The sequence below is a fragment of the Astyanax mexicanus genome, chromosome 5 (assembly GCF_023375975.1).
Source record: "Astyanax mexicanus isolate ESR-SI-001 chromosome 5, AstMex3_surface, whole genome shotgun sequence".
Classification (NCBI taxonomy): Eukaryota; Metazoa; Chordata; class Actinopteri; order Characiformes; family Acestrorhamphidae; genus Astyanax; species Astyanax mexicanus.
In genome coordinates, this window is record NC_064412.1 from 23,150,905 (window position 1) to 23,163,881 (window position 12,977).

At 36.0% G+C, this 12,977-nt stretch overlaps 1 protein-coding gene across 2 annotated transcripts in view; it reads left to right on the forward strand.

The window, feature by feature from the left end:
• The window catches only part of zc3h3 (zinc finger CCCH-type containing 3), a 98,566-nt gene that overhangs the window by 64,895 nt on the left and 20,694 nt on the right, over window positions 1-12,977 (forward strand). For both annotated transcript variants that reach the window (XM_049479577.1, XM_022675858.2), the window contains exons 5-8: window positions 4,936-5,081; window positions 7,340-7,412; window positions 8,806-8,964; window positions 9,268-9,337. In XM_049479577.1, the coding sequence (XP_049335534.1) occupies window positions 4,936-5,081; window positions 7,340-7,412; window positions 8,806-8,964; window positions 9,268-9,337 (448 nt within the window). The remainder of the gene's footprint in view (window positions 1-4,935; window positions 5,082-7,339; window positions 7,413-8,805; window positions 8,965-9,267; window positions 9,338-12,977) is intronic.

Below are 12,977 nucleotides of genomic sequence, written 5' to 3' on the forward strand. Positions count from 1 at the left end.
TGATGTTGCACCAGGAGCAGTTTAAATGGTAGTGGTGTCTGGCTTTACATGTGTTGGAGGAGGCCTGTGCAATGTCTTTACCCTTCTAGTGTTGTGAGCATTACCAGTGATAGGGGAAGTATATATTAACCAGGATTGATTAGTTGGTCTTTCAAATTAGGAGGAAATTTAAAAGATTTAAAATAAAATGATACAAAATGGAATAATGTTAATGATGGTCATTAGTTTTTTTTTTTTTTATCTTTTTTTTAAACTAGTATTAGTTTTGAGAACATAGTTGCCTTTACAGTCATATTAATGCTTTACACCTATACTACTCTTTCTTTTTTTTCTGTACTTTGCCTTTTTCTAACTCTCCTCAGCGATTGAGAGCCTGCAGTAAAACCTCTTTAGATCGCAGCCCCATGCGACCAGGGTCACGCCCCTTCCACTCTAAATCACCTGCAGCTCCAGCACTGCCATTACATTAGCGTGTGTCCCATTAAAATTATTCCCCTGCCCCATTCAGATGATACATGTGATGGTGTGATGTGTTCCTCAGACCTGGGATATTAGTGGTGTCTGCTGCCCATCCCCCAAGGGCTTTTTACTCCTCTGATTTCAGACCAGCTCTGATGGCGTTTGTGCTGAGTTATGATGGTATTAGCGAAGCAATGTAGCTGATTTTAGATCAGCAGCTAAAGGAAATGTGCACCATAGCCACGCTGTGGATTTGCGAGGGTAGCCCTGCTGTTTGGGGAAGATAAGGCATTGTTTAGGGGGATCAGGACCACATGAACCAGAGTGACCAAGGCAGTGAAGTATTAGGCAGTTATAAGAGGAATATCACATTTATGATTGTGGTGTTGTTCTAGTATAATTGCAAAACAATAGTTTCCAAAACTATAGACATATTGAATTGTATTGATTAATGCAGTATTTCTGATGCATAGATCAAGAAAAAGAAGGCCAAAAAAAGACCCCTCTACAACTGTGCGTCTTTTCCATACATCTATCACACACATACTCACACACACACACACCATAGTGACTTATTCCTCACACACAGTGACTCTTTTCTGTGAAAGGTTAACTGCTGTCCATGTTCCATGCCCATGTCATGGCTACATTAGTCTCCATTATGGCTCTTTGGCTCAAGGGTGTCCTGCTAAAGCCTCTTTGGGGGCAGCAACTGTTCTCCCATTATCCCTCATTATTGCTCCCATGGCTACAGTCACTTAGCTAGTGTGAGCTAGTCTTACGTTATGAGCCATGTCAAGTATGCAGTCGTACAGCTGAAACACTACTTACTAAGAAATAATGAAAAAAGCACAGTTATTGGAGTATTTTTTAAGTAATAAATTAGATAACAGAACTAGGGGTGCACAATACAGATGAAACTTCTGATGTTGCGCGATATCAATGTTGTGGATGTGAAAACAGATAAATACATATCCTGGCTTGCCTATTTTTCCCCCAGGCTAAGAAGTAGCTTGGTGTGTGTGTGTTCACTGTATAACTCTGGAACACTGTCTACCTCGCTCTGCCTCCAGCCCAGTTGTGTGACGTGAGCACAGTTAAGATCTCTGTTGATGCACACAGGTGACGCAGTTTGAGTTTGCTGTTTTTTTTACAATGTTTTTGCAGCTCTTTTAATGTGTTTATTGTGAAAACTCAGTGTGATTTATCTTGCAGCCATAAAGAGAATACATAAAAACAGATATGAAACTATTCCTTCATAGCAGATCTTTCCAGATTAGAAGGAATAAGAAGAGTGTGAATTTTAAGTCTTTGTTAAATCAATCCTGAAATGTATCTACACAAGAATTCTATCTAGTCACTGCTCTCATGTAAACCTCAAAACATGTAAACTTTATTACCTTAAAATGATACAGGTCAAGTTAAAATTACTTTAATGTTGTATAGTTTTAAGTAATCAGAAAAGTTTCATGTTTCATTTTGTTTTGTTTGGGGAGGATTTTTACTTTCTGCACCTAGACTTCCCACCTCTGAGTGTTTACATAGGATCTCCGGTGGATTTTGTGTTTTACAGAGACTCTAAGACTAGGTCAGTGGCTGAACTGCACTTACAGGGCATTGTACATGTTGTAAAGTAACATATGACACTGCAAAGAAACGTTTCTAACTGTTGTGCATCTCGCTGCCTTGCAGTGCTGTTAGCCAATCAGAGGCGATATGTTTGCATGTATGAATATTCATGATCAAGATCCGAAATCCTGTCGTTTCCCCCCTCCCCACTCTTCCACTGGACTAAAACAGAATAATATTACAGTATTTTGAACACATTATGTGTAGGGTTACACAACATTTACAGTTTTCGCAAACAGTGTCTGGTCGGCTTAAGCTAAGTTGTTTAGTTTGCTGACTTCCCTGACTTTACACAAGAGCAATTACCTTGTTGCAGTTAACTCTTAAGTTGAATCAGCTATACTTAAGCAGGAAACGAACAAAAAATCTGCAAGAATCTAGTCCTCTGTGACCAAAGTTTATCTCCATAACATGAACATTAAAGGTGAAAGTAAAAAAAAAACATTAATTAAGTTTCAAAATATACATAATATGAAACAAAATGTTATATTTATTTAACATTTTTCCTTTAAAAGACTTACAATTGTAACTTCAGATTATACACTTTTATATATTCTTTTTATGTTGTTGTTGTAAATAGTTTTCTTTAAATTCCTGTGTGTGGTCCATTTTGGTTGTGTGTCTGTGAGACTAGGTGAGGGGGTGGGGGCCAAGGATTGGGTTTGGCCATGGCAATAGATTGTGTAGTAAAGGCTCCTGTATTGGGTTCAGATTGATGCTGGATGTAATTTGCTGTTGGGGGTTTAGATGGATTCGAAACGCTTGGAGCAGAGTTCATGTCTCCTAATATAGAGTAGATACCAGCTCTCTTTACCTTTTTTTTTTCTTACCGCCACCCCCCTACCCCTTTTTTCCTTTTTTATTCTTACCCATAGTCTCACAACCTCTCCACTAGTCCACCCACACATACACGTTCTTCCTAACACACTGACACTCTACACTGATAGAAGAACTGGGTAAAGGGAGGGTTATAGTCACAAGCAAACGAGTAAGAGGCGATTCTTGGAACATATATAGAAGTACTGCCATATTAATGAAGAGGTTAAATTTTAAGTGTATGTTAGTCTATAAGTAAATGTACAGTGCTTTAGAGAAACAAGGTTTGTTAAACATATATTATTATACATTTTGAGAATAAGGAAAAATGTTTTCTGACATGCATTACTTTTTTTGAAAAGTGTAGAATAACAAGAAAGTCTTACGGCTGGTCAATATGTATCAATATGTATCAATATATTCAAAATGTTTAAGTATACAAGATATGAAAAAAAAAAATCACACCATGACCTGTATGCAGTTTAGTTCTCAAAAAAACATGCATGGAGCTTGGAGTACAGTCTTGTGTAAATGATTCCATAAAAAAAGAAGTTTATTTGAAGTCTTAGAGGTGGCCAATATTACATTAAATTTTATCGTATTGTGATTAATGTGCACATGTGTGCATTAATGTGTGATTAAACAGCATATTGAGAATATCGTCACTGATGCTTAAAGATCACTGAATTTTCTTTTACCCTATTGCCCTGGCCTATTTTATGTTTTACTTTATTAAACATTTTATCAAATTGTTTCTTAGATAATAATTTTTCTTTACCATCCCAAAATGAGTTATGTATATGAGCCTAAACACTTATTCCTGTTACTTACATTAATTCTTAGATATTGTTTTTTTTTTTTTAAATACAAATTTTGGGAAAATCACTAGAATGTCCTCTAGTGTGTCCTCTTGCTATTAGCAGAGCCGTCATTTAGCTGTTTTTCCTGTTTTTGCTAATTCTATGCTAAAAACTAAACTGTTACTTTAACTGACTCATGTTACTGGAACTCACTCCTGTTACTTTATATGTTTTGAGTAACAGGAGTGAGTTCCACTAACAGAAGTAAGTTCCGGTAACAGGAGTGAGTGCCAGTAACACAAGTGATTTTTTTTGTCATAAATATCAATTATTTGAACATGCAGTCAACCATTTCTTTGAAATAAAGAGATTCTTGAGAAAAAATCCTTGTAAAAAATGAGTTAAGCTGCCTGAGTTTGACCAGTATTGAGTAGTTAAATACGTGTTATTAGATAAAAAAAGAAAGAAAAAAAAAATATATATACGTATATATATATACGTATATATATATACGTATATATATATGTATATATATATATATATATATATATATATATATATATATATATATATATATATATACGTATATATATATGTATATATATATATATATATATATGTATGTATATGTATATATATACATACACACACCCCAATATAAGTAAGGGCATCACTATCAATACATTTGTTGATTCTGTGTTATTCTGTGTTGATGTTTGGAAGACTCCATAACATAATGAGTGAGGGAGATGATAGTGTGTGTGAATGAACAGTGTGTGAGAGAGTAAAGGAGAAAGCGGGAGAGGTGGAGTAAAAGTGTGCATGTGTGTGAGAGGTTTGGAGGGCAATCTCCCTGCTCTGGCCTCCTGCCCTGGCAATTATCTCAATGATTTCCTCCTCTTTTCAATTCTCTCCATTTCCACCCTGCCGTCCCTTCCATTAGAGGAGCAATTTACCAGAGTGCTGTGACACAGGAGCCAGAGAGAGAGAGGAGAGAGAAGGAGAGAAAGAGGGGCGGAGGGGAAGGAGGTAAAGAAGGAAGGGCCAAGGATATATAAGAATGAAAGAGATGGAGAGCGTTGTGTGGGCGGAGAGTAGAGGGTTACTACTGATGAACAGTGCCCAGTAAAATATTTTTATACGTTTTATTTATTTAAACTTCTATCATAGTTTTTGTATCTGTACTTGCTATGTCTGTTTATTCACGTCTCTTCTTTAAATGCCGTTGCAGGAGTCTCCTGCAGAGTCGTCTGCGATCACCCCCGGATAGACAGTGGAGGGGGCGGGGCATGCGCTGGATAGGCGGGGCCCTGTACAGAGTCTCAGCCAATAAGCTTTCACGCACACAGACTACCAGCACATCATCTGCCAGATCAGGTAAAAGTCTATGAGTTTTGTTTGTGTTCTGATTTTTTTTTTTATTTAATTTATTTTAAAGTATTTATAACATCCCACACTAATTTAGATTTACATTTGCGTAAGCAGGAATTGGCCTTATTCTATACCTAATTGACATATAATATGTTATAATTAAGGTTATTCCGTTGTGCATGGTTTAAATTCTGACTCATGCTGTTGTGTTGGTGTACAATCCTCAGAGAAGAGTTCAGAAGCAAGTTTATCTCTTTTATGAGTTTTAGGGCTTATTCTAACCCTAGCATGCTGTTTGTAGCAGTCGATAGAAGAAGGCTAGTGCCAGCAACATAAATGATCTGCGAGACCTACATGAACAACGGATAGTCCGACATCCACAGAGTGAGCCAACAGCCATGATTGCTGACATTCATTGAGCAGCAATGTTCTTCAGTGCCAGAACCATTGGCAGATGGCTGCACAACACAGGATTTCATGCACACATTACCAAACACTGCAATGGTGTTGTGCCAGTTACATATATTGAGCTGATGCAGGGTGGCATTCAGTGTGTGCACGAAGGTATCTCTTCAGCTTCAGCTTCATTAATTACATTTGATAGGCATACCATAGATAAATCAGTCATGATGCCTTGTATGGTGTTAAGCAACTTAAATCAGCTCCAATAAAGCTACAAAGTTACGCAGAGTTAAGTTCTGGGAAGCAGTATTAAGCTTTGTTGATCTTCTGAGTGAAAATGATTTAAAAAATGCTCTACAGAAAACAGAGTTATGTGCACTGTAATTTACAATTACTGTGTATTTTAATAATTTAAGTTGTTAAACTGTGGAATGTATGAAGGTTATGGATTTTTGTTGTATTCTCTTGTTTGTTTGGTTTTTATCAATATTAAAGGTGCAATAAGTAGTTTTGTCCAAAAGGTATGTTTTCTTTTACTGTTATGTGCTATATATCATATAGCGTATTATAAAAGAATGGCATTTCTTATCTCTCCAACACAACATGCCACTTTGTAAAATTCAGTGATTTATATTGTTGGGTAATATGTGTTTTGGTTGAGATTCACTATATGGATACTTTAACGAAAACTACTTATCGTACCTTTAAATTCAGATATATACCAGATTCTGAAAATTACTGTTTTCAGTAGAGGATTTGTTCGCTTTCATTTAATAAAAGCTAAAACAACTAACTAAACATATGCAGCTTTGCATAAAGTTCATTCACTTTGTAAAGGATTGTGGCATGCTGTTTATCTACTATGCTATAAAATGATTTGTCTGAGTTTGGCATGTTCCTTCCACTATACTGTCCATTTAATAAAGTTCAATTTGAAGAATGACCATGCCAAATTAGTATTATTATTTGTATTATTAGGTCAGATTTGACAATAATACATTGCCTCTTGTGGAGTGTGTGGGAACACAACACTGTTGCTTGTGTTCAGGAAGAGAGAGAGAGAGAAAGAGAGAGTGTGTGTGTGTGTATGTGTGTATGTGTGGAAAGGCTGTGCAGGTCGCCATCTGAAATAATAAAGCTGTCATCTGTTACTGCCCCCAGTCTGTGTGTGTGACATGGGCAGAGAGGGAGGGAGATTTACTGGGCGCTGGAGATTAAACCATGTAGCCCAAGTCAGAAGTGCTAGCAGAATTAAAGAGCAGCACTTGTCCTGTGATGAGTTCCTAAGAACACACATTACCCCTTCTCTCTATTGCTCTCGCTCTCTCGCTCTCTAACACACACATTCCCTCACACACACACACAGACAGTATGAAACGTCATACTGAGACTGACCATATAGTCCTTGTGCCAGACACAGTCTCACTCTCGCACTTCACTGACACACCCAGTCATTACATTCCCCCTCTTCTTTTTCGCCATGTCTCTGCTTCTCTCCCATCCGTGCTGTACATAGCGTACATCATGTTTATTCCTTTCTCTCCGTCACGTTTGCGTCTGGCTGAACACTGATGTGCCCTGGCATATAAATAAACTGTGTCATACAGTACCTTGTCATAGTTTCACTTTCATGGGTTCAGGCCAGCAGCCAGTAATGTGGGCAGCAATCACATCAGATCTATTTCACTGAGCTAATAAACAAATTTGTGTTCTTGGCTACATGTTGGACAGGTGTAAAAAGAAGGGGGTACATTTATTGATAGATATTGAACAGGTTTTTGCATATGTAGCCAATGTTCAAATCAGGTCAAATAAATTAACACAACACTTTTATTATTTTTTTTGTATTCCCCAAAATTTAGCAAAGTGGTTCAGTTCACAGGAAGTATCCTCCAGCAGTGGAGTGAGGACATCCAGCATGAGACATGTTGCCAGGTGAGTTTATCTAATCTAATCAAACTCTCAGATCTTTTTTTATGAACTACACAGAGTAACTCTCTGTAGTGACTTGGTAATGTAGTTCAGTCATTGAAAGCTGCAACTGCTTTGCTTTGTGTGCCACACCTTTGCATAAAGAACCTTTCACACCAAGTGCAATTTTTTCAGATGTAAAAAAAAATATATATATTTTTTGTGTCCAACACATTCATTACAAGTCGGTACCACTTTAAAATAAGACTACCTTCATAAAGCATTTATAAATGGTTTACAATTAGTTTATTCATGGTTAATAATCACTCATAACACGTACGTAGAAAGGGCAACAATATAGATGGCTGTGGGTTCACTATTTGGCAAACAGGTCATTGTTGCTCTTCCTATGTTTGTGTTATAACTGATTTTTTATCATTTTTAAGGCATTTACAACCTAATTAGTAACCATTAATAAACTAATTGTAAACCATTTATAAACTCTTTATAAAGGTAGTCTTATTTTAAAATGGTACCAACAAGTCTACAAAAACACCAGAGCTATTATAAATGTTCACTTCCTGTCCTTTCTGTTTCTTTATTCCCTGTCTACTTTTTTCACTTTTCACTTTTTTTTGTCTGCTTTTTTTTGCCCTGCACATTAGTGCTAATTAGGGAGGGAAGCTATAGTTCATACTTCTTTAAGGAACATGAACACACCAGGATACTCCTAGACAACCTTAAAAAAAAATCCTACATAAAGTGGCTTTCGGCTTTAGATTGTTTGAGTTTTGTTTGTCATATAAGCGTTTGTGTTCCGATCCCAACAAAGTCAGCAGTTCCTCTGTCAGCCTCATGCTTATATGTATGGTCCACAGAGCTCAGTCTGTTAAAAAAAATATAAATGCAGTTTTGTGGTTCATCATTTTTACATTTGGTGTGAAATGTGTCATTAATATACTTGTGCTTGTTTTAAAACTATGTGCGTTTTTTTTGTCAGAGAAATGGCCTTAAAACAGAACTATAGAAAAAATATGTTTCTGAATTCATGGGTTATATCTAGCTCTGAAAAGCTTGTGTTTGCTGTGTGATTCTAATACTTTTGGCTATTTTATGCAACATTTGAACTTCAGTTTAATTTTATTTGCCTTCCGTGCATTAATTAATAAATTAAGATAATGATACGATTTAGTATAACAATTTTTTCTGAGAAGTCCACTGTTCTCTGGTATTAAATACTGGCAGATGCCAGATGTACTTTTTGATCCATTGTTTTTCCTTTAAATTAATATAAAAGACAGCCCAGCACTTATTATTACTCCCTCTTGGATATCAATGTGACCAGTATGTGTTTAGCATGTGTTTAATTACTGCTTTTGTGTATTTACTACTATCTTGTCTTTGCCTTCTGTCTCAGTCGTGCGGTGCAGAGAAGTCTGGCTATCATCCGTCAGGCTCATCAGAAAAAGCAGCAGGCCAAACAGTACTGCATGTACTACAACCGTTTCGGCAAGTGCAACCGCGGCAGCAGCTGCCCCTACATTCATGATCCAGATAAGGTGGCTGTTTGTACCAGGTACTTAGTGTTTATTATAATAAATTGTCCCTGTCATGCAAATTCATTGTATCAGCAAAATGAGAACTCTACAAGACAGAGAAAAAACTAGAAAGTCTATGTAGAACTATTTAATTCCATTATTTGTGAACACAGTATTAGTTTTTTATTGACTGAATTTTACTGTCTTTTTAACTCTCAGTTTTCATGTGATGTACCTTAAGCTCAGTATCATCACTGACTGTTGTGTAATCATAAATATTATATTCCCTTACTGCACCTTATATGCTGTTTTTGAAATCCGTCTCAATGATTGGCCCACAGGTTTCTCAGAGGCACCTGTAAGCAGACAGATGGGACGTGTCCTTTCTCACACAAAGTGTCCAAAGAAAAGGTGGGTCATCATTTACTATCTAAGTTTTCATTTCATTCAAATCAAGGTGCTTGTATTAAGACCATGCCAGGAGAAGACAAATATAGTAGAAATGAATGTAGACGGTGCCATGATTTATGTATTTTTATGATTAACTGTACTTTATCATTAATTATGCTGTTTACAAGAAAAAGCAATGAGCGGCCCGTGGCACTGGGGTCAGGTAAAAGTCAGTACATGCTCGCCTGCCGGGTGATAATTTAAGATCTTCTGGCAGATTACGGACTTCTGATCTCAGCTTCTGACGGTGTATTATGATCTGTAAGATTCACCCAACAGGTTCCCATGTTGCACGCTTAGCAGCTGTTGCTCTGGTGGTGGGAGCCCTGGAGACAAGGGGGAAGACCAGCAAAGTTATTGAGGGCAAAGTGTGACTTAGGAGTGTCAGGTTAGCATGTGTGCCCCAGAAACAAGGTGTCCCTTCTCTTTATATGATTAATCAAACACACTCATCTGGCTGCAAGTACCTACATTTTAATATTTTATGTGCATGGGTTTGGAGTTCCAGGGCTTGTGGTTGATCCATACTGTAATTTGTTTCAGAGCAGTTCTTCACACTGCAAAAATGACATCTTTGCAGGATAGTCTTGTGCATAAAATAAGCTCTGGAAAAAAATAAGAGACCACTTCAGTTTCTGAATCAGTTTCTCTGATTTTGCTATTTATAGGTATATGTTTGAGGAAGATGAACATAGTTGTTTTATTCTGTAAAGTACAGACAACATTTCTCCCGAATTCCAAATGAAAATTTTGTAATTTAGAGCATTTATTTGCAGAAAATGAGGAGAAATGGCTGAAATAAAACGTTGCAGAGCTTTCAGACCTCAAATAATGCAAAGAAAGCAAGTTCATATTCATTAAGTTTTAAGAGTTTAGAAATTAATACTATGTGGAATAACTCTCGTTTTTAAACACAGTTTCCATGCATCTTGGCATGTTCTCCTCCACCAGTCTTGCACACTGCTTTTGAAAAACTTTAAACCAAACTTTGCCACTTTATACCACTCCTGGTGCAAAAAATGTAAGCAGTTCAGCTTGTTTTGATGGCTTGTGATCATCCATCTTCCTCTTGATTATATTCCAGAGGTTTTCAATGCAGAAATGAAATAGAAATAAAATAATTTAAACTCATATACTATGTGAGAGTTGTACATTATGTCCATTTATTCAGTTAATCTTCACCCTTGCCAAATTCCAGTTTCCCTTATGTCCGACTGCATGCACTCATACTGACCCGCAATCCTGTTTTTTAATTAATTATTTTTTTATTTTTAATCCCTCGTTCCTCCCATTCGCTTCCATTTATTTTCACACACACACAAGGCTTAGAGTTTATGTCCCCCAACAGCCATTAAACATGAAAGGTCTATTTCTAACATGTAAGTAAATGCATACAAAATTATTTTATAAAAAAAAAAAAGGCCTACACTATATGTAAGATTTGTAGTAGATTATTACATTTTAACATACAGCAGCAGTTCTCTGGAGTCACATGTTCATGAATTTCTTTATTAATGCAGATTTTTTAAAATCCCTTTGATCACCTTCTACATTTGAAAGGTATCATAATATTACATTTAATCCATTAAACGCCATCTAGCATTAACTGTGATAATTGGTTTAGGTTTGGAATTAATCTGGTTACTTATACTTACTGAGTAGGCTCATGGTATGTAAAGGGTGATTATGGAAAAGCCCCCCAGGGAAAGATGCCCCTTGCTAATATTTTAATAAATAAAATTATTATGAGATCACTACATTGTGGCTTTATGAGTGGGCAGTGTATTCAAATAAAAATGGGGGAAAATGAAAAAATGGGGGAAAACCTTCTGCTTCAGCCATTTTTGAAGTATTGAACCCATTCCAAATCCAGATTGCGCAGTCTGATTATGTAATGTGGGTTTGTATTATTTTTACAATTTTTTTTCCTGTTAATAATGAATGGGGTACAAAAGTGCACTCCCATCTATTGTACTTCTGCTCATCCAATACACCCAGTTTAGGATACAATACCTCAGGACAGACCCCCAAAACCAAATGACCTGTCATTTTGTTCTGCACTAGTTTCTTTTTCGTTTTATTTTAATCCTTTGTTTCTCCCATTTATTCTTATTCATTTTCCCTCTACCAACCACCAAACTGCATGTACAAATTCTGGGCAGGCTTCCAAGCTCTAATCCACAGTAATACTGAGCTGCACTCATCTATTTGTTGTTTTTCCATCCCTTGGTCCTCCCAATCACTCCCATTCATTTTCACACACGCCAAAGCCATAGAGCTTCTGTGTCCCGACAGCCACCAAAGTTCAATGAAACTAAGCTCTAATTTATTTTCCCCCTTATCTCTTCCACTTAAGCTGTACAAACAATTATTTTAGGTTTCCTGAGGTCCTAAGAAAGCCACAACATTGTGTATGTACAGTAATATCCACACCTGATATGTTCTGTAGGAACTAACATTTTTTGGCTCTTTAGAAGGGTGTAATCGCATTAAAATGTTGTCATATTATTATTAAATCACTTGTGCAAAGTTGTTTTTTTTTTTTTTTTTTTGTATAATTACAATATAATTTCTGACACAATATATCATCCTATAAAAAATAGTTATCAGTTATCGTGACAGGCCTAGCCCTGACTGTGTTTTGATTTATGCATTATTCCCTTCTACAGGCAGAACATATGCACAGTTATGGTTTTGGTTTACAGTAATTGAACCCCTTAAATCCCCTATACATTAACCCCCGTTAAGGGGTTCACTTTTCAGTTACTTACTTTCAGTGTTCTAGTCCAAGGGTTCTCAACTGGTCTCAGCTCGTGACCCACATTTTCTCATGGTCATTTAGACCTGACCCACTTTTATAGAATACAAACCAAACAAATTTATTTAGAAAAATAGCCTTTAAAAACATTTAAACATTTAAACATACATATGCATGCAAAGTGATTTTAAGAGCATTTTTAAAGAAACTGAGGAGGAACATGACAACTACATTACTACAAATTTCTACAAATTACTAAATATCAAAACTGCACTAAATAAATTCCACAAAATTTACTTCTCTGTGTATCTCTGCATTTACAGTACTTTAGTAAGAAAGTCTCTTTTTTCCCAATATAAAAAATGACTACAAAATCAAAGAACATTAATTATTTTTTATTTATTTATTTTTTTATGTTTTATTTATTTATTTATTTTTATTTATTTATTTTTTTATGTGTCCGCAACCCAATTTTGGGTCCCGACAGACTAGTTGAGAATCACTGCTCTAATCTACTTTATAAAGCAAAAACTACTTTTTGTTTGCTCAGTTTAACCATATACTGGCTGAATTTGATGGTGATTAAGTATTAATTTCAAATTGTTAGTGAAGCTGGTGTAGCTGTTTCCTCATGCCCTGTGTGTATATATATATATATACATGGCTCTGGTAAAAAATAGAATCAGTTTCTCTGATTTTGCTATTTATAGGTATATATTTAACTAAAATAAACATTGTTGTTTTTTTCTATAAACTACGGACAGCATTTCTCCCAAATTCCAAATAAAAATATTTTCATTTAGAGAATTTATTTGCAAAAAAATGAGAAATGGCTGAAATAAA